The sequence below is a fragment of the Phalacrocorax carbo genome, chromosome 23 (assembly GCF_963921805.1).
Source record: "Phalacrocorax carbo chromosome 23, bPhaCar2.1, whole genome shotgun sequence".
In the NCBI taxonomy this organism is placed as follows: domain Eukaryota; kingdom Metazoa; phylum Chordata; class Aves; order Suliformes; family Phalacrocoracidae; genus Phalacrocorax; species Phalacrocorax carbo.
In genome coordinates this window covers 2,882,378-2,905,825 of record NC_087535.1, presented here as the reverse complement: position 1 = coordinate 2,905,825, position 23,448 = coordinate 2,882,378, and the positions used below count along the sequence as shown (strand labels likewise).

At 48.1% G+C, this 23,448-nt stretch overlaps 1 protein-coding gene and 1 long non-coding RNA gene across 3 annotated transcripts; one reads left to right on the top strand and one right to left on the bottom strand.

Moving 5' to 3' along the window:
• Positions 1-41: 41 nt before the first annotated feature.
• Positions 42-23,204, top strand: MAPK13 (mitogen-activated protein kinase 13). 2 transcript variants are annotated; one of them, XM_064472285.1, is made up of 12 exons: positions 42-2,503; positions 6,255-6,384; positions 6,753-6,811; positions 7,917-8,025; positions 9,107-9,136; positions 9,563-9,610; positions 10,537-10,651; positions 10,998-11,069; positions 11,594-11,673; positions 12,148-12,226; positions 13,544-13,717; positions 13,937-23,204. In XM_064472285.1, the coding sequence occupies exons 1-12, from the start codon at positions 2,385-2,387 to the stop codon at positions 14,014-14,016; spliced, it is 1,095 nt and encodes a 364-aa protein (XP_064328355.1). In that variant the 5' UTR covers positions 42-2,384; the 3' UTR covers positions 14,017-23,204. The 2 variants fall into 2 exon arrangements, with proteins under 2 accessions (XP_064328355.1, XP_064328354.1); XM_064472284.1 differs by having other exon boundaries at positions 13,541-13,717.
• On the bottom strand, positions 9,184-20,850 carry LOC135316947 (uncharacterized). Its single transcript, XR_010376133.1, has 2 exons — positions 20,759-20,850; positions 9,184-10,822 (listed from the first exon to the last, which is right to left on the bottom strand). It is a non-coding gene; the product is annotated as an uncharacterized LOC135316947 (long non-coding RNA).
• Positions 23,205-23,448: the final 244 nt, after the last annotated feature.

Below are 23,448 nucleotides of genomic sequence, written 5' to 3'. Positions count from 1 at the left end.
CTGGCTGCGGCGCTTGGGGCGGGGGGGCCGAGACGTGTGACTTCGTCTGCTGACACTGGCCTTGTGTCCGTATTGTCCTGAGTGAATTCCTTGATATGAAACCAGCTTAGAATCTGACCCCGAGTACCAGACACAGGGGAAAAATTACTTTTATTTTCCCTTTAGTATAGGGAAGTGTGTATTCAATGCGGCAGAGCAGCGTTCTGCTACTTGCCTGGACCTGGGCCCTTTCCCTGTAGTACTGGTTTGTGTGTGTTTGCTATTTAAGGGATTTTTCCCTCTTCAGCTGCGTAATAAAGTAACTCCTAGTTGGCGGCGGAAGGGTGGTTACGGGAGCAGGAGCACCGTGCCTCTCCGTAGTGGAGATTTTCTGACTCCTGTTGTGTATCAGTGCCGTTTGCTCAGTAGAATGACTGACCAAAGGCGTGTTCCTTGGTAACTCAGGTCCCCAGGCCTTGATAAAAGCAGGTGGTTCGTGTCGGTCCAGGTCAGGTGGCCGATACCGCTGGCACCACGTTGCCCTGCCACGGAGCCGCACGGCGCCTGATCCGAGTGCAAAGGAAAGGGGGCAGTTCTCCGCGGTACGGAAGCTGCCCCTGTTTTCACCTCCTGCTTGCCTTGGTACAAACTGAGAGGGGAGGGGGCGGAAAAAGCCTAACCAGGACCTGTCATTTGTTTTCTGGGAGGGGAAAAAAAAGATCCACAAAACCCAAGATAAACGATTCCTGAATGTGCTCAGTTACAGCAAAACCCCCCACCCTAAAATAAGTGAGAATTGAATTGGGGGGAAAAAAATAAACTACACTTACAAAATCAAGTTCCTTAACTCAAGGTTTCCTATTCGATTGCAATCAGTCACTTGAATTAATTCATCTTTCTACAGCCAAGACATGCCCTAGATATTTAGAACTCCTTAATTGTGTGCGGATTACCTGCGCGTGCACGCGCAGTTGAGCAAGAGCTGCGTTCATGACAAATGAGTTGCATGTTTGCTTATGTGCCAGGAGGCTTTGCTGTAATGCCTCTTGCTCACAGGTGTATTTATAGGACCGAGGCAATCGGCGGTTTGTTTCCTGTGCTGTTGCTATAGCCAGGGCTTATTTACATGTATATGCATAAGCAAGGTTAAAAAATTGCCCTTGTCCCAAGTTTGTGTTCTGTAAAACAGCAGACCTTAGCATGGCTGTTTGCAGAACGTAAGGGCCAGCACTAATATGTATTGCAGGGATGGCCATAAGCAGGTGAAAAAGAGTCTGTCCTAAAACCCTGACAGTGCTTTCTGAGTAATTCCTGTTTATGGGGTGACTTGGCTCTAATCCTGCTGCACAGAGGTGCTCGGAGCAGGGACACCTCTGGGGACCAGGCTATAGGCAGGGGCGAGGGCTGACTCGTTAAGGCGCAGCCTGAGCGGCTGGGCTGGCTCATTAAGGCGCAGCTTGGTCACTTCCTTTGGAAAGTATGGAGGATGCACCTACCTCCGGTGTGGGAGCCCCACCTGAGCCTCCTGGAGTCGGAGCTAAGTGGCGCCGGCGTTCCCTGCTTACCGGGAAGGCACCTTTTCGCGGGCTGGGTTTGCTGCTCTGGTGCGGTCCCGGTAGGCCCGGCGGTGAGCTTGGCCTTCGTGCTGCCCAAGACGCGAGAAGGGGGTTAGACCTGCTGCAGGAGACGAAACCAGGCCCAGCAAAGCCCGGGGCACAAACAGTTCTTGGGATGGTCCCATCTTGCGGGTGCTTCTGAACCTCCTTGCTGCAGTCACCTGGCTGAATGTGGAGAACCTCGGCTTGCTTTCACCACATCCCTGCTCTGCTGGGAAACCGGGCTTGGGAGAAAATCGCCATCGCTTCCTGGTTCGTCCGTGGATGTAACACCCCGGTGTCCTTCGTCACCAGCCTGGAGCTGTCCTCCATCAGCTGCGAAGAAGAATGTCCCTGCTTGTCTGACGAGGCGCTGTGGCTTGTCCCTCAGATTCCCCGGCTCGACGAGTTCTTACTCATCCGCTTGTTCAGAGCAGGGACCTCACGAGACCCCCTCGGAGCCCCACGAGGACATTTCTCGGCTGGTGGCAGGACAGCAGGAGCTGCGGGTGCCGGCCGCGGTGTGCCTGCGCAGGGCTGGGCGCTCGGCTCCTGTCGCAGAGTCCGGAGGCACCTGTACGGGACCAAGGCGTGTCAAGAAACCTGATGCCTCACCTCCGCCAATGTGGAGGCGGAGGGAGGAGGGCCCAAAGACATGTCCCTTCACGCTCGCAACAGCTGAAAACAGAGAAAGAAACTCACTAGAGCTTTTTTTACCAGCGCAGGAGGCCTCGCTGTCCCGCTCTCACCCCAGAAGCTCTCCTGTACGCCAGTACTCTGGGGGGGTGGCAGTCCCGCACCCGCCGGGCGATGAACATCGCAAGGAGAAGAGGCTTTTACAGACAGGAGGTGAACAAAACCCTCTGGGAGCTGCCCAGGAGATACACGTCCCTCCACCCCGTGGGGTCTGGAGCCTACGGCTCGGTGTGGTGAGTGGGGTCCTGCCTGCACCGCAGGCAGCAGCAAGGGGCGAGCTGGGGGTGTTTAAAGTATCGCGCCGGGGGGGAAACGAGGAGGTGCCTGTCGGCACCCCTCCATTAGGAAAGGCCATTTGCATGTGTGATGAAGGCAGTTCGCCTCCTGCTCCGGCACAGGCGGCAGGTTGGAGACCCGGTCGCTTGAAGAAACCGGTATGTTTCCTCCTGTGGTCGCCCCCGGTGGGCTGAGAGGGGAAAGTTTCCCACCCGAGTTCTCCTCGGCGGGTGCTCTTCGGCAGCGGCTTGAGGACCAGGTGGGCAGGGCTGCCAGGGGCAGCGAGGCAGCCTGGGGTGCCGCCTTGGCTTGGGGGTCAGGTGGCTTTCAAGCTGCCTCGGTCTTGAGTTTGCATCAAGGGAGGATAGCTGTCTGGCAGCAAAGCGGGGGTGGGGGGAATACCTGGGTGTCTGAAAGCAATTTGTAAATGATAAGAGTTGGGAGCTGGAACAAAGCACGGAACCTGCGGGGTCAGGGGCGGCTGCGGCGTGTCCTCTGTGGCGTGTCCTCGCTGCTGGGCTGCCTGGGGAAAGGAGCGGGCCAATACGACCCCCGCCTTGACACCGCTTCCAGCTTGGAGTTGTAAAATATAGAAATTGTTGTAATGCAGGGTCGGTAACAGACTGGGATTTCCTTCCTGGCTGATGATAATCCTCAACCTTCACGAGAGCAGCGCGAGCTGCTGTTAATGAATCGGTTGGGCAAAGGTGCCTGTAGCGAGAGCACGCACAAGTCACATCTTGCTTGATTTACACTGGCAAACCGGAGGAGACTGGCGACTTTTTGAAAGGTTAAATATGAAGCAGCCCATTGATAGGACCTGAACGGAGCCCTTGTTTCATAACGTGCTAGGCTAGAAAAAAAAGAAAGGTGTGTCCCCTTGTGTAGGTGTCGGGCAAAGGCTATCTGCCGGCTGCCACGGCAGGGATCCAGGAACCCTGGGGCCCAGCTTCTCTCTCTCCTTGTCCCCTGGCTGCCTATTTCCTTTCCCCACTTTGCTGCCCAGGTGCATTTAAGCTTCTGAAATGCTTAAATGAGTCCCACAAAATCAAGGAAGGCTAAACACTTTTTTAATATTTCTACGGCGTTTTCTGGTTTTTATCATAAAGGAAAGCAGGAGGACTAAAAGAAAATAAAGACAGGACAAGAAAGGGAAGAGAGAAATCCTTGCAAAGTTTCCTTGTTCACCAGAAAAATATTAAGCAACAATAAGACAGATCTTTTAGTGGTTCCTGTGAAAGTCTCAGCTGCTCTGGAGGATTCGGGGAGGGCGGGAGGGGGCTAAAACAGCCCCCAGTCTGGCGGGTTGGTATCGCATAGACAGGGCTCAGTGGGGAAGGTTTGCTGCAGATTGCTGCACAAAGCAGTGGTGGAAGCGTGTGGAGTTAGGATTTGCTGTCCTCTGCTGGGAACTGCTGGGAAGCTTTCCTATTGCAGCATTATTTGGAGCTGCTGGTTTTTACACTTCCTCAACCAGCTGAGAAACCAACTCTGGAAAAACAGCAAAGACTCGTTTCTTCCCTCATCAGATCTGCCAAAATCTGCCAAACCAGCTGCCAGCTGAATTTAATTGTGGAATAAGAGTCTTCTGACCCCTCTGATGCTGGTCTTGCTGATCTCTGCCTGCCTGGTGTCATCCAAACCTCAGACGTTCATTAAGCCTGGGCTGGGAAGAACATGGTGGGCTCTCCCGGCTGTGTCAGCTGAATTACCTCTTAGCTGTGCCTCACGGCAAGGGTGAAAGTAATGCTGTTTGTGCTGGGCAGGCTGAAGCTCCATCGCCCCAACTCCCCTGCGTTGCGGTGGGGTTAGGCGCTCTGTAGGCCAGGAGCTGGGAAGGCAGGTAAGAACATGCACCCTTAGATTAGGAAATCTGCCTTGAATTCTGCAGAAGCTGTTTGGCTACATGGTCTGAGTCCCTTCCTCTGACTTCCCTGGCTCCTTGGAAAATTTTACGCTGAGCTGTCCCCTCTGCTGACACCTGCTGAAGTCCTGGAACTGAGACAGCTCTTCACTGTCCTCCTAAGATGTCTGATGCCGCCCTCAGCGCTGAAGCTGGCTCAAGTGGCTGTTCCTGCGCTTCCTTTGCTCTCCTGGCTGAATGCGTTGACGAAATCACCGTCGTACCGAAGCTCCCAAAGGATGTTTTTTGCTCTCATCATGTACCACTTGGAGCAACTAGAAGGGACCTCAGTGGCCTGGAGCAGGGAGACCGCCCAATGGTGTTGGGGGGCTGATGAGAGCTGTTGATAGCCCAGACTGCTGGAGGGTGCAACGCAACTGATCGCTTGTGGCTGACAACTGGAGAAAGCCGTGGAAGAGACTTCCAAGATCTTCCCAGATCTTACGATGGGAAAGCCACGTGGAGCAGGATATTCCCACCTCTGCTAATGCAGTCAGCTCTAAACCCAGCAAAATGCACCACTTGATTGCATTACTACAGATAGTATTTGCCTGTTTATGAAGTCTTGCTTCTGAGTGACGGCCCTGGAGGTCACGTAACGCTGCTTTCCAGCTTTATGGTACCTGCCCCTCCCTGTCGCGGGTCCTCCGAGAGCCTCAAGGACGGAGCAGCAGTCAGGGAGCGTGGTGGGGTGAATCACGCGTCCCTTCGGAGAAGGAAGCAGGGGAAATGTGTCTGTGCAAGGCTGAAGGACGCGTGCAAAGCACTGATGCCAATGTTGACATGGGCTCGGTTACCCTGTGCAGCTAAAAGCTGTGGGACTGAACATGCTGATTTATAGCCCTTCTGTTTCCTCAGGAGATGAGATAAGGCTGGGGGGGAACCGCTCTGGAAACCCATAGTGCAATTTGGCAGGGAAAACCCTTTCTTCATCTGTTTGCTTCTTGGAAGGGTCAAGGAAGGGCTGAGGCACCAATGTGTAATGGGGTGCACTGAGACCCCTCCAGAAAACATTGTCGAGAATCCCAAATTACAGCTACCTCTGCCTGAGGACCTCCCTCCCCACTTCTTATCTGGTGAAACCTGGGGCCTGATCAAAGAGCCTCCAGAAGCCAAGAAATTGTCACAGGATCTCCCTATCCAGCTGCAAACAGTCAGTGTGGCCAGAGGGAATAACAGTCACGTCTCCAGCGACGGCTGTTGTGCCAGGTTTCCATTAGCTTTGTAGAAGACTCTCATTTTCAGCCAGACCTGCTTTCGCACAGAAGCATACCTGTAGCATCAAAGATCCCGAATGCAGGAGAACTAATTCCAGCAGCCTGTATTTTCAGTGCGTGGCACCCACCACCTTTGCTCCAGAACATAGCAAGGTGGCTGACGTACCTTAAAAGACAACAACCTCCAAGCAGATGGCAAAGGAGAAGTTGCTTTACTCCCTTATCACCATGTGTAAGGGAAGGAGAAGGCAGAGTTAAAGCTAATCCTGGCCTTTAACCTTTTGTGTTTTCCCTCTTCTCATAGCTCTGTTGGCTCAGCTCGTTTCTGCAGGTTAAGGGGGATAAAGACGAGGCACTAATGCTTTGCTTGGTGTCCCACCCAGTCCTCCAAAGAGCACGGCCTGTGGTCTGCTGCCCAAAGTCACACCGGGTAACATCTGTGTGTGCAGAGCTCCACTGGGTTTCTCAAAGGGCCTTTCTTCTGCGAGCTCCAGAATTAGCTCTTCTCTAGGAGAAGACCTTTGGTATTGCAAAATTAGTTATAACATATTGCTAGTGTCAGAACTGGGTTTTATTTGTCTGCCGCAGTTCAGCCATAGACAAGAAGACAGGGGAGAAAGTGGCTATCAAGAAGCTCTGCCGCCCGTTCCAGTCAGAGATCTTTGCCAAGAGAGCGTACAGAGAGCTCATGCTGTTGAAGCACATGCAACATGAGAACGTGAGTACTCATTTCACTCCGTTCCTGATGAAACAAGGGGGTTTTCTTGCCACCTGGGAGCAAGTCCTTTCTGGTGGCATCACCTTTATTTTAATTGAGAGGTCCCGACACTTGGCACGTGAAGGCAGTCTCGGGGTTTAACTGCTGTCTGCTGCGCCCAGTTGGCACCAGGCTGAAGCAGATGTGTAATGGGCGCTCCTGTGTATTAGTAAGAGGAAAAGCAGCTGCACAGCATAGTGAGGAGTCCTCGGATTCCTCAGATGGAGTTCCCAGTGCTCACCCATGTGCTGTCAGAGAGCTGCTACCTGAGTCTCACATGCACAGCAAATACTTTCCATGATTAACTATGGACTTCTCTTCTCCATCAGGTCATTGGGCTGCTTGATGTCTTCACCTCCGCCACCTCCTGCCAGGAATTCCAGGACTTGTAAGTTTGGAGTTTGCGTTCACTGTCAAGGCTCAACCATTGCCCAAGACAGCTGGGACTGAGTGGCAGGAGAACGGATCGGGTTGCAGTGCAGTCCCACGGACTGAGTTGAAAAGGGGCCAGACTGAAGCCAGACATCCCCAAATAATGAGAATCAAAAGCACAAGTCAGTCCCTGTGGCTGAAACACCCAGAATACATAAACAGTTCCCGTGCCGTGGTCACGGCTGGGAGAACGCAGTATATAGAGACCAACATATGTAACCAAGAGGCGTTACATTCCATGGCATATCACATGTAGCGTGATCCATGCTACCGCACTGCCCATGGGAGCGCTGAGCTAAGAGGCTGCGCTCGGAACGGGAGAAGTATTGTTCATCAGGCCCTGGGGTAATTCAGCTGAGAATTCTAAGGATCTGGCTTTCTTTTCGTCTTGATGCTGACTGTTCTATAATTTCTTTCGGCGTTTCCCTCAGCGCGGATGGTCAGGCTGGATGAGTTGTTTTCCCCTCCCATCCTTGGGCACGAGCAGCGTGCGCCTGGGTTTGGGTTTTCAGCTGATGGCTGGGTATTTAGCAGCCTGCAGGAAAAGTGTTTGAAGGTTCTCAGAGCAGTTCCTATTGGAAGACTGTCAACTAATTGTCAGTCGCAGCAGGCAGGCCAAAGACTGAAGGAAGCTAGATGTTGTCTTCCAAGGCAGGGCAGGAGAACATCACAAAGATAAATTTGGGAGCCAGCTCAGCAGTTTTGCAAGGCTCTTTAAAGCTGCACAAGATGTTTCAGCTCCCAGATGGTGTAAAGCCATCCGGAACTGAACGTCGCTTGAGGTCTAAAGTAAACTAATTCAGGATCATTAAAGTTTGGAAGATCCTTGTTCTTACTTGACGTCAGATATCTGATGTGAGGGGAGGAGAAAGGGCAATTTTCAGGGCAGGTTGAAATCCCAGCACCACTGCGGGCTCTGCTAGTTGGCCAGGAATGTTGCCGTAACATGTCTTAGTTACAGGAAGTCACACAGCCACAGGAACAAACTGAGTGAGAACAAGGCTAGCCTGGTTCCCTGTGTTTTTCTTCTAGACTCAGGGCCTTGTCTTACTGCCTTTTAGCTACCTGGTGATGCCATACATGCGGACAGATTTACAAAAGATCATGGGACATGAATTCAGTGATGAAAAGATCCAGTACCTGGTCTACCAAATGCTGAAGGGGCTGAAGGTAGGTGGGTCTGGAGGAGTTTAGTGACTCCATGTGTCTCCTCTACACATCACCTCTGGGGTGACTGTAACAAAACCCCCTTCCAACACTGTATAGGAAGATCTGGGGGTTTATGGCGTCCCCTGAGAACAGATATTTGCTGTTGAACTACTCATGTTCGAGCACACATCCATCAGAATGGCTGCTCGTTCACATCAGTCAGTCGGGTATCGAAGCAATCAGCAGTCACGGAGCTTGCGATGGTTTTTCTGTGGCAGCAGTTGTGTCGCTCTTTGATTTGCCCAAACCTTTAGCAAAACTCTGCGTAGAAAGGCAGAGGCTGGTAGCAAAGGGGGCTTCTGCTGAATTCCTAACAGAGGCTCTCAGGGGAGAAGATGGGGAATGACTTTCTCTTCAGTAGAATAAGGAAGGAACACGCTGCTTTAACTGGCTTTGAGAGAGCAGAAAGCAATCCCTGAGATGTAGAGACGGTGTCTTAACACTGCCTCTAAACATCCTTCACCTGGCGTCAGAGCAGTGACTTCCAGGCATTAATGAGTTCACCTTAGTAACACCTTTGCCCAGATCATTGTTATTATGAGTTCAAATAAAGGGGGGGAGAACACAGAGGGTTTAACTGGTGTGATAAAAGCCATGTAGTCAGTTTTTGCAACTCGGATCTGATTTCCAATTTTGTGTTTTAATTATAATTTTTTTTCACACGTTTAACACCCAAACCAACAAAGTTTTCATGTCGTCTACTGACCGTGTTCCTACCAGTAGTCCTGACGCCTTCGTTTGATAGTCTGAAGCTATTAGTTTATTTGCTGTAAGGAACTATTGCTCCATACCTCCTCTCCTGCTCTGTGCCCCCTCTTCTCCTGCTCGGTGCCTCTTCTTTAGACTGGCAATAGAATTGCAAATATTGTCAGAAATTCAGGCCGAGATTTCCTTTCCAACTGCTGCCCTGGGGGCCGGGGACCTGCAGCAGGTGCAGAGTTCTGTTCTCAGCAAGTTCTTGTTCGTAGCTCTCGTTTCTCTGCTGGAGAACAGAAAGTCTTGTCTGCTGGTGATCACATTGTGGCTTCTCTTTTTATTGCAGTATATTCATTCAGCCGGGATCATCCACAGGGTAAGTTCATGTGTGCTGGTACTCTGATTTTTGTCTGTTTAGGAGAAACGCAGCTTGGTTGTAAAGTTAATAAATTCCTCCGCTTCTTTTCACTAATAGCCTCGTCTGCTCTAAGGTCTCCCTCTTTTCCCTCCTACACTCTGCGTGTGTTTGGAGTTGCTCATTTGTGCAGCATTTTGAGGAAATGCGGTACCTTCTGACAAGCTGTGAAGCATTTTATGATGTTTTTTGAATTAAAGCTGTTTCAGAAAAAATAAAATAGTAATCTGAAGCAGTGCGATATAGCAGGCACAGTGTCTCTGCTGCATTAATGCTGGACTTGGGGTGTTATGGGATCCCAACAAAGGCAAGCCGAGGTTTGGCCGAGGCTCGTGTTGATGAGTTGCAATTAAAACATCCTTATTCTCCTGCTCTTGTCTGTTGCAGGACCTGAAGCCAGGCAACCTGGCTGTGAACGAAGACTGTCAGCTAAAGGTAGGTGGAAAAGCACCACTCTGTAGCGTGTAGCATAGCAGATCGTGCTCTGCCAGCAGGAATTTGGCATCGTCATGTTTCCTCTTGCCTTCCGAGACACGATTGAAGGCGTTTCATTACTTGGTGGTTGCAGGCAGTGGGAAATACTCACCAGTTGATGTAACTTGCTGAATCAGGGCCCGAGGCTTGGAATGAACATCCTGTCGTCGTAATTCCTGCGGCACGGCAGTTCGTAACGACTCCCTAAACAAATACAATGCTGCTGAGCAATACTTGCGTTAGGTGAACGATCCCTGAAGGATAACTGGATTCGACCACAGTTAGCCTTTGGTTCTCTTTGACGTGCTGGTTGTGATTCCAAAGTTATTTTCAGTATTGCTCTGAGGGTTTGCTCGCAGCTCGCTGCTGCGGTGCTCTAGCACGTGTTTTCTGTCATGTATATTACAGGGAATGGCTCCATTGCCTGAAAAGGTTGGGTCAAGCTATGCTCATCTCCAGTATTGAGGGAGAGGCCATTCCCTGCCAGCTGCAAGGTGTTTTTATAGGAAAGGGTGAGTCGTGGTGGCCTGGGAGCACGCCTTCACCGCCAGGTTGTAGAACAACTCAATTAAATAAAGTTCATAGAGTTGAAACTTAAGCTTCAAGAGAGGAAATGACCTTCCGGGTGGCACACAGCCCTGATCCTTTCGACAGGGTCTTCGCACAACAACTGGTTTTTCAGCCAGCTTGCAATTTACAGTGGAATTAAGACAAACCTGTTAGTTCTTTGAACCGTCCCGTGGGTGGCTGTAGTGTAGTTGGAGCTTCATTATTATCTGATCTGATCTTCTTCGTTTCCTCTTAGAAGTAGATTCTCACTTGTCCGTAGGATTTCTTTTCTTTCCTTTCCTGCCCTTCCTTCTCCCTTTTCCTTTGGTGAACTGCAGATCTTGGATTTTGGCTTGGCCAGACACACTGATGCTGAAATGACTGGCTACGTGGTTACGCGCTGGTACAGAGCCCCAGAAGTCATCCTGAACTGGATGCATTACAACCAGACAGGTGAGCTGCCTTGCTTCAGCGGTGTGACTGTCTGCTGACGAGCCCGGGGATCCCGCTGTCACGCCTGGGTTAAATCTCACGTAATCCTCCAGATGTTTTTCTTCTTTATCATCAGTGTCCCCTGGAGCAGAGCAAGTCCCAAAGCTGTTGTGTAATTCCCAAAGCTAGCGCCTGCGGGAAATGATGAAAGCAGAGATTTTAGCAGCATAAAAACAACAGGGGAGGGTGGAAAATGGGAGTGAAATTTGCATCAGTGTCTGCTGCAAGCGACAAAGCAAGCAACACCCCGGCATCGTGGCTTCTTTTTTACTGTCTTTACTATTTTCTTCTTTTTCTCTCTGAACAGTGGATATCTGGTCTATTGGCTGCATCATGGCAGAAATGCTGACTGGGAAAACGCTGTTTAAAGGAAAAGACTGTATCCTTTCAAGCTGTACCTTTTCCCTGGGAGGGGTAAATAATTCTTGGCATGTGTAAAAGGGCTTTTATGAATGAGGCTACTGAGAGAAACAGGTGTCAGTCTGGTTTAACAGGAGCTAATTGCAGAACCAGCAGGTTTTTTTGGTGAGGAAAACAGAGGGAAGATAGGAAGGGGCCAAGCCACCCTTAGAAATACACCCCTGTGCTGGCCACATGTGTTCTACATCAGCAGCCTAACCTCGTGTGGCCACAGCTCCATCCCCAAACCTAAGGGCACGTGCCCTGGCAGAGTTGTGTCAGCAAAATTATCCGCTGATGAAAATGGCATCCCGGGAGGAGAGCCTTGGAGCTGCTCTTGCCAGTTTAGGGAGGCTCCACTTGTGCGGCTCTGTGGGGTTTGTATCATAACCTACTCATAGCTCCCCGGGTCCCCGGGCTCTCCTGCACCCAGCCGCAGGCTGAGCTGTTGGGTGGTGTCCAGGCCTCGCTCCTAGAGGGGAGATCTTTAACGCAGCCTGCCAGACCTAGACCAACTGACTCAGATCTTGAAAGTAACGGGGCATCCAGGAGAAGACTTCGTGGAGAAGCTGGAGGACAAAGCGGTAAGAAGGCTCACTGTGGATCCAGGTCTTGCTGGCAGAGGTGTGGTGGGGAGAGGTTAACTCAGCCGTGTCTTTGAGATGGGAGCGGTGGTGCCTCTACAGCAGAGAGGAGGAGCGACAGCAGTCTTTTCCCCTTGGCAAGGAGGATGTTTCTCTTAGCTAGTGGCACGTCTGATGGATTTGGCATCGCGTTGGGAACTGGTGTGGGTTGCAGGGACTCCTGGGTGAGGTGCCTGACGCCCCATCAAACCACAAACCTCCTCTGTTCTCCAGTTTGCCCCTTAAAGCAGGAATATTTCTGTATCTTAATTGATAAAAATAGTTCCTTGCCAACTGGTCGCTGAAATGTGACATCTGGGATGATTTGTTGTTCTTTTGCCTTGGCTCGTCTGAGCCATGAGACCCGAGAGCTGTATTTCCCAGCCCCCTGGCACTGGGCCACGTGCAGTAAATGTGCTTTCCTTTCTCTTTCAGGCTAAGAGTTATATCAAGTCCCTTCCTAAAATCCCCAAGAAGGATTTGTCTGTGCTTTTCCCCAAAGCCAATCCGCAGGGTAAGTAATCTCCAGCATTTCTCACGAGTTCACAACTGGAAAGGAGGCAGGCTGACTGCCACAGTTGAGAGTTTCTTGCTCCTCTTTCTCATAACTTCTTACTCCTCCTTCCCTTGCAGGCTGTGCCCCTGCCCCTCCCCAGGGCAAATATGTATGAATTAAAAGCAAAAGTATTCTTTATTGGCATCGGAATGGCAATGTTCTGCCCTTCTTGGCCATTTACCTGGTTTATTTATTTTTTGTTTAATTTTAAAATGACACAGCCTGTAACGTACAATGTTTAGGGAAGAGATAAATTTCTGACTCTTGTATCAACAAGCCAGGAGAGAGCAGCGGGTGCTGGATATAACGGGGTGTCTAGGCTGTGGGATGCAAGTTACAGGATTAGGACGGTTGCGTATATCAGCTGTCCTTGGTATGAGAGCTGGGATGAATTTTCACTGATATTGGCTTCCAGAGGTTGTTACTTGTAGCCAAGCAGGTGATATTATGATCATTAGCATGTAGATAAATGAACCAGCTCTTCTTTGTTCATTATTATCTCCCAGACCCACATCTAAGGCGTCATAGGTTTTGATAAAGTGCTAGGGGAGCCCCACAGTCCACAACAGTATCTTTTTTTTTTTTTTTTTTTTTTTTTTTTTTTTTTGGAGTGCAGCTTAGGTCAAACCGTTTGTTGAATTCCTGGATCTATTGATGCTTAACAGGCAGCTGAAGTGTGCAGTTTTCAGGATAAAAATTGATCTTTTACAAGGAGCTCTTTTCCCAAGTAGATTAGAGGTGAGAGCGAGCAAAACTCTTCTAAAAGCTGAAAGGAAGAAAGCATTAAGCTGTTAAAACCAAGGGGGAACGAGGCTGACAGATTTGTCGGTATCTGAGTTTCCTGCCTTCCTGTTTACCAGGGATGTATAGATTTCTATATAGATTACTCATGTTAAGACTACTTTGAGTTGCAGGGGTCAGAGTGAAAGCAAATGATTAAAACTGAAAAATACCTTGAAGTTACTGGCTCGCTGTTTGTGCTCTTGCAGCCCCATCCATGCAGCAAGGCTTATTCAAGACTGATTTGTTATTTCTGCACAACTCACACCTCCGCTCCTGTTAGTAAGAGCTCCTGAGGCTGCTGTGGGGCAGATTTTGCATCCCCACGGATGGGAGCTCCACGCTACCTTGGCCAGGTTGAGGAATGTCTTTAATTTTCAGGTCTGGAGATGTCATACTGGGAACATGAGTCCCGTCCCTTGCAGGGCCCATGCGCAGGATGCCTGTTCCCCATCGCACCTTGCTTAGCCCTGTTCCTGTCTTCTCCTACAGCAGTGGACCTGCTTGACAAGATGTTGCAGCTGGATGTGGAAAAGCGCCTTACAGCGACGCAGGCGTTGGCTCACCCCTATTTTGACCAGTTCCGAGATATCGAGGAGGAGACGGAAGCGCAACAGTCCTACGATGATTCTCTGGAACATGAAAAGCTTTCGATAGATGAGTGGAGAAGTAAGAAGTTTGTCTTTAATTTAGCAAAGATCCCTCCATCTCTTCAGGCAGACTTTTTTTTTTGCCTCTGCTTTCTGCCTCTTCCTCTCAGCTTGTACCTGCCATATCCTGTCCACTGAATACCTCCTCTCTGCACATATAACAGTCAAACTTTCATTTCTGGCCTCTAAAATCACGCGTGCTAGTGATACTCACGACTATTTTGTTTTGTTTTTCAAGAGCATATTTACAAGGAGATCTTGTCCTTCAGCCCCATTGCGCGGAAGGACTCCAAGAAGCGAAGTGGGATGTCATTATAGCGACCGGTGCGGCTGTGGCTGGGATTCACTTCTGCTGGATGACGGATCGGATTTACTCCACGCTGCCTTGCTGGCGGCCATCGTTTGGCCTGTGGGACTTCTCCGTGTGCAGACGCAAGGATGACGCCGTGCTGTGGGCATTGGACTTTGTTCTACTAAAGGGGGAAGCACCCCAAACAATTCTGAACACAAAAGATAATATATTCTCATTGAAACCTTAAGTGGGAGAATTTTACCCGGTGTTTCTGGGGTTTTGTGTTTGGTTTGGTGTTTGTGTTTTTTTGTTTTGGGGTTGGTTTTTTTTTTTCATATTTGCTCCCTCCTCATGAGTCTTTCCAAGCACAGGTTTTAGTGCATTAATTATGGATAAGGCAAAGAAAAAAGTAAAATTGTCTGGGAAGTAAGTCCCAAGCAAAATAATGAGAAATAGTGACATTCAGCGTAACAAGACTTTATCCAACCTAACTCTGAGTGCGTCCCCTTTCCCCGAGCAGTCGAACAGCACCCAGCGCAGCGAGGTTGCTGGGGCGGTGGCGGCCCCAGGACAGCATGGGGATCCAGTCGACCAGGGGGGTCAGTCTGTGTTCAGAGCAGCTCCAAGCTCTTGCTATAGACTCAACTGCCTGCTCGGGTGCTTCCTCCTCTGGGTGGCCACTGCCTCCTCTTCTTTGCTCTGCGGATTTCATTCCCTGAGTTTTGATCAGTGCCGTCTCCTCTTACTGCTAGCTGTAAACACATCCTGGGAACACGAGGTCACTTGCCCACGCTGACAGACGGGGTATCCCGAGGAGCTGGGTTATCACCGAACAGCCCTGCTGCTCCTTTTTCTGCTCAGCCTGGTTTCCCCCACCCTTCTCTATTTGCCACGCTTATCTCTCGCCGGGCGCCCTCTCCCTGGCGTCGCCCTGCCTGCTCCAGGCTGCCTTTATCTCTCAGCAGGGCTGGTGTTTCCTTACACAGCCCAGCGATGTGACCCCTTATATTCTCATTCCTTCTGCTCTGCGGGGTCAGTTCAACCAGAGATCCTCTGCTTCAGCTCTCCTTTAAGGGCTGCTCGTTCCTCAGTATGAGGAGACATTTAAACTGATCATTTGGAAAATAGTCAATTGTCAGTCCTGCGGCTCAGCTCTTAAAGTAACTATCAAAAAGTGCATATATTGGGAGGAAAAAAGGATAAAAATGTGTTGCATGAAGAATCTAGCATTAGCAGAAAGAGGAACGCAGTAATTCAACTCAGTGAGCACAGAAAATAGTTTTGGATATCTTCATTTCTTGGTATCAGATTAGCTCCTTCAGTCAGCATCATTATAAATTGCATCTAAGGTAATCTTACTAAATAGAATATCTCACAAAACCCGCTAGAGGCTAGAAAACATCCTTGTGAATAAAAGCTTCACAGATTCTCTTTACTGCACTTTCACTGAGGTTTTGCATTTCTTATTTGTCTATGCAAATTTTAATCCATTCACTTATTTAGTGAGTAATTATTGGTAGCTACAAGACATTGCCTTCTCAGATGCTCGGAGTCCCCGTGTGTGACGGGGTGGGACAGGGCTGTGCTGCTGGCGCTCAGCCGGGGAGAGCCCACGTCCCCGGCCAGCTGCCCCAGCCCTGCTCTAACACAGTTTCTTTAGTAGATGTAGAGTTTTATGAGATGAAAAACCAATTTAATTTTTTTTTTTTGCTCCTGGATATGGACAAGAAAAAAATATAGGATGATGTGAGAGAATGCTTATTCAACTTGCCTGGATTTAATTGCTTTGGAAAGGTGTTCAGATAGCATTGTGATAAAAAGAGTATGTACATAAACAGAGGGAGGTTGTTCCGTGACCTCAGACCAACCAGCCAGTCATCTGGATCCTCCCTCCAGGGAAAGCTTGTTCCATCTTTTGGTTCTACAATAAGCTAGGTTATTCAAATGTAAAAGTACGTTTTGATCTTTAAGGTACCGTGATGTGCTGGAGGCATGCTGATGTCATCTGAAGCCTGGCATTTTCTGATGCACATGCGTCAGTATGTCCCAGGCCGCCGCTCCAGTACATGGGTGTTTGCTATAAATGTTGTTACCATTAGAACAGAGGGGAGATGGAAAATAATTACAAGAACAAAATAAGCAAATGGGATTGGAAAGTGACTGTGGTGTTATTGCAGCTGTGTCTGCAGGTTCTTACCTTAGCGAGGTTGGGTCTCGTACGAGCATCTAAATACTTGTTCTTAGAGTAAACCAAGTGTAACTTATCCCCAGGGTGGGATACTTCAGGGTGGCAAATGTGGAAGAGCAGGGTTTTGGGGAGTCGGGGGACTCCAAGGTAGTTTCAAAGTCTGATACTTCTGTTATGTAAATCCCTGGCGCTCTCTCTAATTCATCTTGATGATCTTGTAGACAAAACCTCTTGAAACACATCCCATACTGGCTTGTGTGGCTTATTCTAAAGCAGCCGAACTGCTGGGTCTCGACCATTGGCATCTGAGGTGACATCCAGGAGACTGGACAGTATTTTTTTGAGAACTTTTCCCTTCCTCCTCTGTGCCTGGAAGTTCTCATTGTCCGTATGCTAAACAGTTAATTGCCAGAGTTTCCCAAGTACAATGGGGTCTTTGGGGGCTATTTATTCCCCCTCTGCACTGCTACAGAATAGATGTTTTTCCTCTGACAGGCCTTTATATATTCCTGCTCAAAATATGAATGAGCATGCTTCACTCCCACAAAAAAAAAATAAAAATCTTTAAATATGTATTAGGGCACCCCCCAACCTGTCACATATTCCCTTAAACAGCACTTTGGTTAATAATCACAGTCCTGGAAATGCTAATTGCTAACCAAAATTTATAGAGGTACTTTAAAAAAAAAAAAAAAGACCTAATTTTCTGCTGGTTATATGCTGAGCAGGATACAAGTGCACAGCCATCTGTAAAGAGAGAATGTCTAATCAGGCATCTACCTGCAGCTCTGCTGATGGATGGAAATTGTTAGGTGTCTTGAATGGACTCTAATAAACCTCTGGATAGGTTACATGTCCCTACATATTAATGTTAGTGCAGAGAAAAGCCTTAACAGTGACCGGAGCTATGATTCGCTCAGGTTCGATACCTTCTGTGGTCTGACAGTCTGCACGGGAGCTGAGACTTATGCAGTCGGTGCCTCTTGCAGGGGTGTGCTGGGAGGCTATCAAGTGTAAGGCTCACCAGCAGTAACGTGGGTTTGTCAGATGTAAAACGATGTAGAAAGAGCGTACCCAAATATAGATCTGTCTTGGACCTACAGTTTTTCCTTACGATTCTAGGTGCTTGGTTGCCCATGAGCTGCGCAAGTCTTGAGATCTCCCACCAATGCTTTCTGCCTGCGGCTGACAGCAGAAACTACAAATATCTCTAAATTACTACAGTCGCATCCCAAATCCTTTCCTATACACTGGTGGCAACGCACAGATCCACCCTGCAATCCAGAGGTGTGACTGCAGCTCGTGCAAGTGTATCTGAACTAGCTTAAAGCTACTGAGCTTGGTATTAATAGCACAGTCTGTGACGTAGCAAGGAGCTCAGCACAAGTTAGCCTGAATATTTAGGCAGGGTTGTCAGGAATTTTTCAGCTGGTGCTGAATCTGGTGTATCTGCAGATCCATGGCTTGTTGGTTTAGTTGCTGGATAGTTCAACGCTAGGCAGGTACAACTGTTAGTTGTGGTAACACCTCTGGACTGCAGCGTAAATGTGTTCTTAGTTGGCATCTTCTTCCCTATTACAGTTGGTCAGGTTCAGCTGGTCATTCCAAAGTCCATCCCGAGGGACATGTGCCAAGAGACAAGTGTCCTGCTGTGTGAGAGCTCAGCGCACGCAGTCCCCAGGGCTACAGAAAAGTATTTGTTGAGAAGGTATATGAATTCAGTAATGCGTGCAGTATTTCTCCACTCTCCACCCCTTCTGTAGCTGCTGAGTCATTTTGGTTTGGTTTAGCCAGGACGTACGCTTTCAGTACTCTAATTTTCTTCTTTGCCTTAAGTGATATCTGGTTTTGCTGTACAGACCTCAAATAAGGGAAAACTGCAACATTACCAGAATTTTCTGAGCTCTCATCTCTACTGGGAACTGGACAAGGTGACGTGTTTCCTGGCTGTCTCCGAAGCAGCTCATGCTGTGTAGAACTCAGGATAACCCTCCTGTGACTGCAGCTTTTTGATACGATGGTGTTGAAGTTACCCTGCTGTAGCTGCACAGATGCTCCGCGCTGATGAGATGTGGTTTCTCTTGGCTCATCTCTCTCTGGGCCATGTACAAGCCCTTTGTCTCACTCTGCTCTTAGGTAGGGACAGTGAGCACAGAACCATTGTGACATTCCTTTAAATCCCTTGAAATTCAGTGTTTTTGTTGCAAAGCACTCCGAAGAGCTGGGCTGGAGGACATGCAGTGGTGTCCTGCACAGTCTTGCAGAACCCCAGCTTGTGAAAGTAAGGGACCATCCTTTCCTTTTCCTAAGTGTGAGACAACCTGCATTTTCCTCGAACAGTGGAAGGGAGAAGTTCCAGCTGCATCGGTCAAACAGCAGTTGAAATATTGTCCTGTTGAACCTGGCATCTGGCTTGGCTGCCATGCCCACCGTGTAATCTTTAACAGAGGTCAGAGAGGAGCTCTCTGCAGTTGCCGTAAACACCTCGGAGAGCTGCAGACGTTTAGAGCTGCCTGTGCCCTGGTAAAATGAAGCTTGGTGGTTAGCAGCGGAGGGTCATCATCCAGGTGAGTGTCTGCGAGCACACGGGGAGATGTGTCAGGACTGTGGGTGAAGCAGGCTGGCCTCCTGTCTATACGTAGCTATGGATGTAGAAAGGCAGAGAAGTCCTAAAAGCTCAATCGTGTACAGAAAAAGTGAGTAGGTCTCTGGAGACTTCTGGAGTATAGAGCTTTCTGAAAGTAAGTCATCTGTTGAGGTGAACCCATTCAGACGGAACACATAAACCACTTCAAATGGGAATTTAGGGTGTGATTTCTTAATCTTCTTGCCCCTCTTCAAAAGGGGATAGGCAGACCTGAAGAGGATTGTAGTTTGCTTTCTCTCTGTGATGATGGTGGAGGGAGAAAACATCTTCATGATAAAAACACTGAGCAGTCTCCTGGTAGGTGGAAAGGAGCCTCCATAGAGAATATCCTGAGATGTCCTTCGGGAATTATCTGCCTGACCAGAGGGTGAGCACGGAAAGGCGCTGGGGACTTCTGATGCGAACGGGTGTGAGAAGAACAAGCATCAACGCAACAGAGTTAACAGACCTTGGTGTCTGAGAACGAACGTTAGTCCCGCTCGTTTCAGGGACAGCATGTAGAAAAGTTTCTTCAGTATCAGTCTTTCTGGCGAATATGCTTCCAGAAAATATTTTCTGTTTCGGGTTTCTCGGTAGGTTTTACCTTTTGTGAGCTTACAGTGAGTGCTCTGAAAGTGCGAGAGCTACAATCTCAACAGCTGCTGTGTGGGCTCCCCGCTCTGGGTTCATTAATCCACCCAGCAGCCCCGTACAGCGACCCTTCAGCACACTGTCTAAGAGCCAAGCACTAATTCCCAATCTCCTGAGAAATGCAGGGAGCTGGTGCTCCGCACGCCCAGGAACTGTGGAGATGCGCATGTATTTGGTTTTTGTGGTACAGACCAGCCAGAAACCCAAACCAGCAGGAAATGTAGCAGGTTGGTAGTGGAAAGGCAGTGTCTGTTTGTAAAGACCAACTGTCCTAGTGTTCGTACAGCATCTGAGGACACTCTTCAATGAAGAGGAACGAGCTACTTGTGAATATGATTTTTTTTTTCCTTCATTTCATGAAAGGAGCTTGAAAAACGCCTCCTCAGCAGAGCCAGTGACTCAGGCCAAGGCCTAAAATACTTTAAATTCGGCACAAGAAACGGGGTGAATGGCCCCGACAGACTCTGTTACTCAAAGAAGCCATGATCTTCGCCGAGGTGCAGGTGCACCTACGAGGTGACCCACACTGACCCATAATCAATGTACATTGCTTTCGTTACAGGTTTTTCCCCCCTTGCGTAGTTTACGTACTTAAAAATACAAAATTGAGTGATAAAAATCACTCAGCCATTAAGTGAACAACCACAGTTCCATAAATTAGGCCAGTCAGAAATTTGTTGTTTATATTAAGAATGTGTGATAAAAATTTATATTAATACAATTTCTTTGTGCCTACCTCACGTAACATACAGATAATCATCTTGAAATACTACCTGTTATCCCTGCATTTATTTCTGAGTTTATTATTTAAACTTCTTTTTTTTGTATTTGGAAAGTGAAGCCTTCATCATAAACAATCTTTCTGTGTAAGTTTTAACAGCTAATTAGGGCTGTAAAGTTACAACTTTATGGGATGTATTTATTAGGTACTTCCAGATGTAAGTGGGGGAAAAAAGCAGATGAAGCGATGACTGGGTTTTTTCCTTCCCTTTCCCTCAGAGACACTACACTATTATCAGGATTTTTTAAGAGACGCAACATTTGCTATATTTTGGACACCGCCTAGAAACCTTTCAGTGCAGAGCTTTGAAAATATCTACAGCCTCTTAGAAAACCTTGTGCTTATTTTATCCTACAGGAAAAAGAAACTGTTTTCATATTTAATGTTTTTCACATTCTAGGTAGCAGACTAAAACAAATAATTTTCAGGTTTTAAGTATGTGATAATTGGAAAGAAGAAACACACAAAATCATAATCACATCTGAGAACTCTAGTGAGATACTGTACAAAGGATGGTAATACCTTCTCATAGTTCCATGTCTGACTCTTGCCTAAGCAGCCACGGACAGCGCTCCTAATCCTCTGCGGTTTCCCGTGTCGTGGGTCAGCGGAGTGTTGGCTGGTAACGTGATCATGGCTCTTTCTTTTCCCAACTAAGAGAAAGAAGAGGTGAAAAAGAAAGATTGAGCGAAGACCAAAACAGCCAGTACTAATGAATTTTCCCCCACACGGCTGAACACTCGCTGCCTCGTCGCGGTTCTGTTCGAGGCTGTCAGTGCTGCCACACCGTGATGACGCCAGTTTCAGAGCAAACGTGGTAGAGGGGATGTTTTGCCTGACTTCTCTTACAAGGCCATTTTCTGAGCACATGGGTTTATACAGCTTTTCATGCAACGTTCAGCCAAAGTGCTGCTTCACAAGTGATTCAGTCAGCACTTTGGCTGATTGATAACTCCTTTTTTGTTGGATTGCGCTCTATTAAATAATACTGAAATGAAAGGTTAGTATCTATCTTCAGCCCACATTGATTTTCTGTTAAATGAGAGCGCGTTAACTCCTTTTAGCCAAGCTTGGTTGGAAAAATAAAAATCCTTCCACCATCAACCATCATTTCGGATCTGTCTTCAGAACACTTCACCTGAAAAAGGGTTTTCAAACTAGGATTTGCATGTTAAGAATGAAAAAAGAACATCGCCGAGGGGATGGCGCTGAGTGCTTGTGTCGCCTCTCTGCAGTCAGCGGGCCCGGACGGGGTTATACACGCTCCACACAAAACCAGGGTCTCAGAAAGCGCAGCTTGCACACCTGGCTGAAATCAGCGGCAGCTCAGGCTGATTGCTTCGATATCAGGCTTTTAACCTCAAGGCGCACAGGTGGTTTTTAGCAATTGCATTAATTTCAACAATGCTGGAGAAAATGACCACAAAACAACCAGGTGAAGCACAGATATTACTACTAATTTTTGAGGCTTAATGAATCAACAAACAGAAAAGGTCAGTTCTCAATTCCAAATGATAATTTTCTCCCCTTTTTAAGTACTTTTTATATACTTGACTAAAGATGAAGGAAATTTAAAATACAATTGGAGGTGCCCTGCTCTGTTTGAGCTGTCTTGGCTGCTGCTTTCATTTGAAGCGGCGTCGCTGATTTTCAGCCTGCACCCTTTAGAAAGGGGGAGAGCGAAGAAGTGGAATTAAGTTGTGCCTCTGGGATTTGAGATAAGTTCAGAATGTTTTGTTGTTGTGTTGGTTTTTTCCAAATAACACATCGGTTCCACAGCTCTAGTATAAAGCGGAACAGTGGATAACCTGTTCTGGTGTTCTAACACGCAGCCTCCGACCTTCGGAGACGTCTGTACATCGCTTTGTGCCCGAGTCATCCTGCCGAACCCTGGAAAGGGCTGTTCGTGTACTTGACGTTAAGCATGTATGCAAATCTTTGCAAGGCTGGAACCTAACGTGATTATAATAAGCCAATTCCAGTGTGAATCTAAGAGTACAGAGTTTCAAAACCGAGGTCAAAATGAAAGAGTTGGCAAGTTTGTCGTATTTAGAAAAAAAAGATGCCAAAAAGGCTAGGAAAAACCCCAAATAAAGCCCGCTGGAAAGATCAAAATTAAGTTCTCACATAAAGAAGGGAAATGAGATCGTGAAATTGCTCATCAGTTACTGAAATTATTTTATTTACTGTGTAACTGCCTCCCCAACACTCAACTCAGAAGCAGAAACACCCATAGATTTTTGTTGTTATCCGTCACGGGTAGGGGCGTCCTGTCGCATCACTGTTCTCGTGAGGTCGGGGCCATCCTGTGGAAATCGGTGCGAGTACTGGGACTTCATTTCTAAAGCTTTGGTATGTTATTTTTCATGCAGGACAAGGATAGAACATACTTATTTTGGAGTTCTGATGTGTTAACAGTGGATTCTTTAAAAAGCATACACAGAAAGGAGTACTTTGAGGTGGACATGTAAGACTTGAGTGTTAAATCACATGTTTTCTCATGCTTTTAAGGCTTTGATGAGCTCTGGTCCAAGCCGAGTACTATGCAAAACAGACTCCTCTTAGGCTCTTTGGCTGCTCTGAGATTCCGAGGTTGGCATATGTTAAAAGACAAAAGATCTATAGTTGGACTGTAATTGAGGGAAAATAGCATTCATTTTTTCCTTTGAAAACAATTTGGTTAATTCTATAAATTCAGATGGTAATATTATGCAATACTCTGCACGATCGTGAGTGGGAGGCGGAGCGTATGTATGCCCGAGTATGTGGTATGCTCTATAAAAAAAATCAGTCTAGGAGCCTCTGCAGTTCCTATCTCACCACTTATCTCAGTTGCAAACATAACTTCTTCCTTGCTCATTCCTCTCCGTCCCTCTCCCGCTGTCCTTCCACCCCGCCACACCTCTGCACGTTAGAAGGCAGTCTGGACCTGAAGTATCAGCTAGAAAATAAATACGGGCTCTTATTATTCCTATCGTTCGGTTGATGGTGCTTGTTTGGGCTAACGGTAGCAGAGAGGAGGCTACAGGCTCTCTGCGGGTGCAGCTGGGCTGGACTCTGGCGCCTGGCGATGCTCCCGCACATTTTGGGGGGGACCCTGCAAAAAAGCAGGTGCAGGATGAAGCCACCCCAATGAGCCTGGGGCAAAAAAAAGAATAAAAATCCAAGGCTGCCATCGCCAACAGCCTGGGGGCTCCGGGCTGCAAGGCACC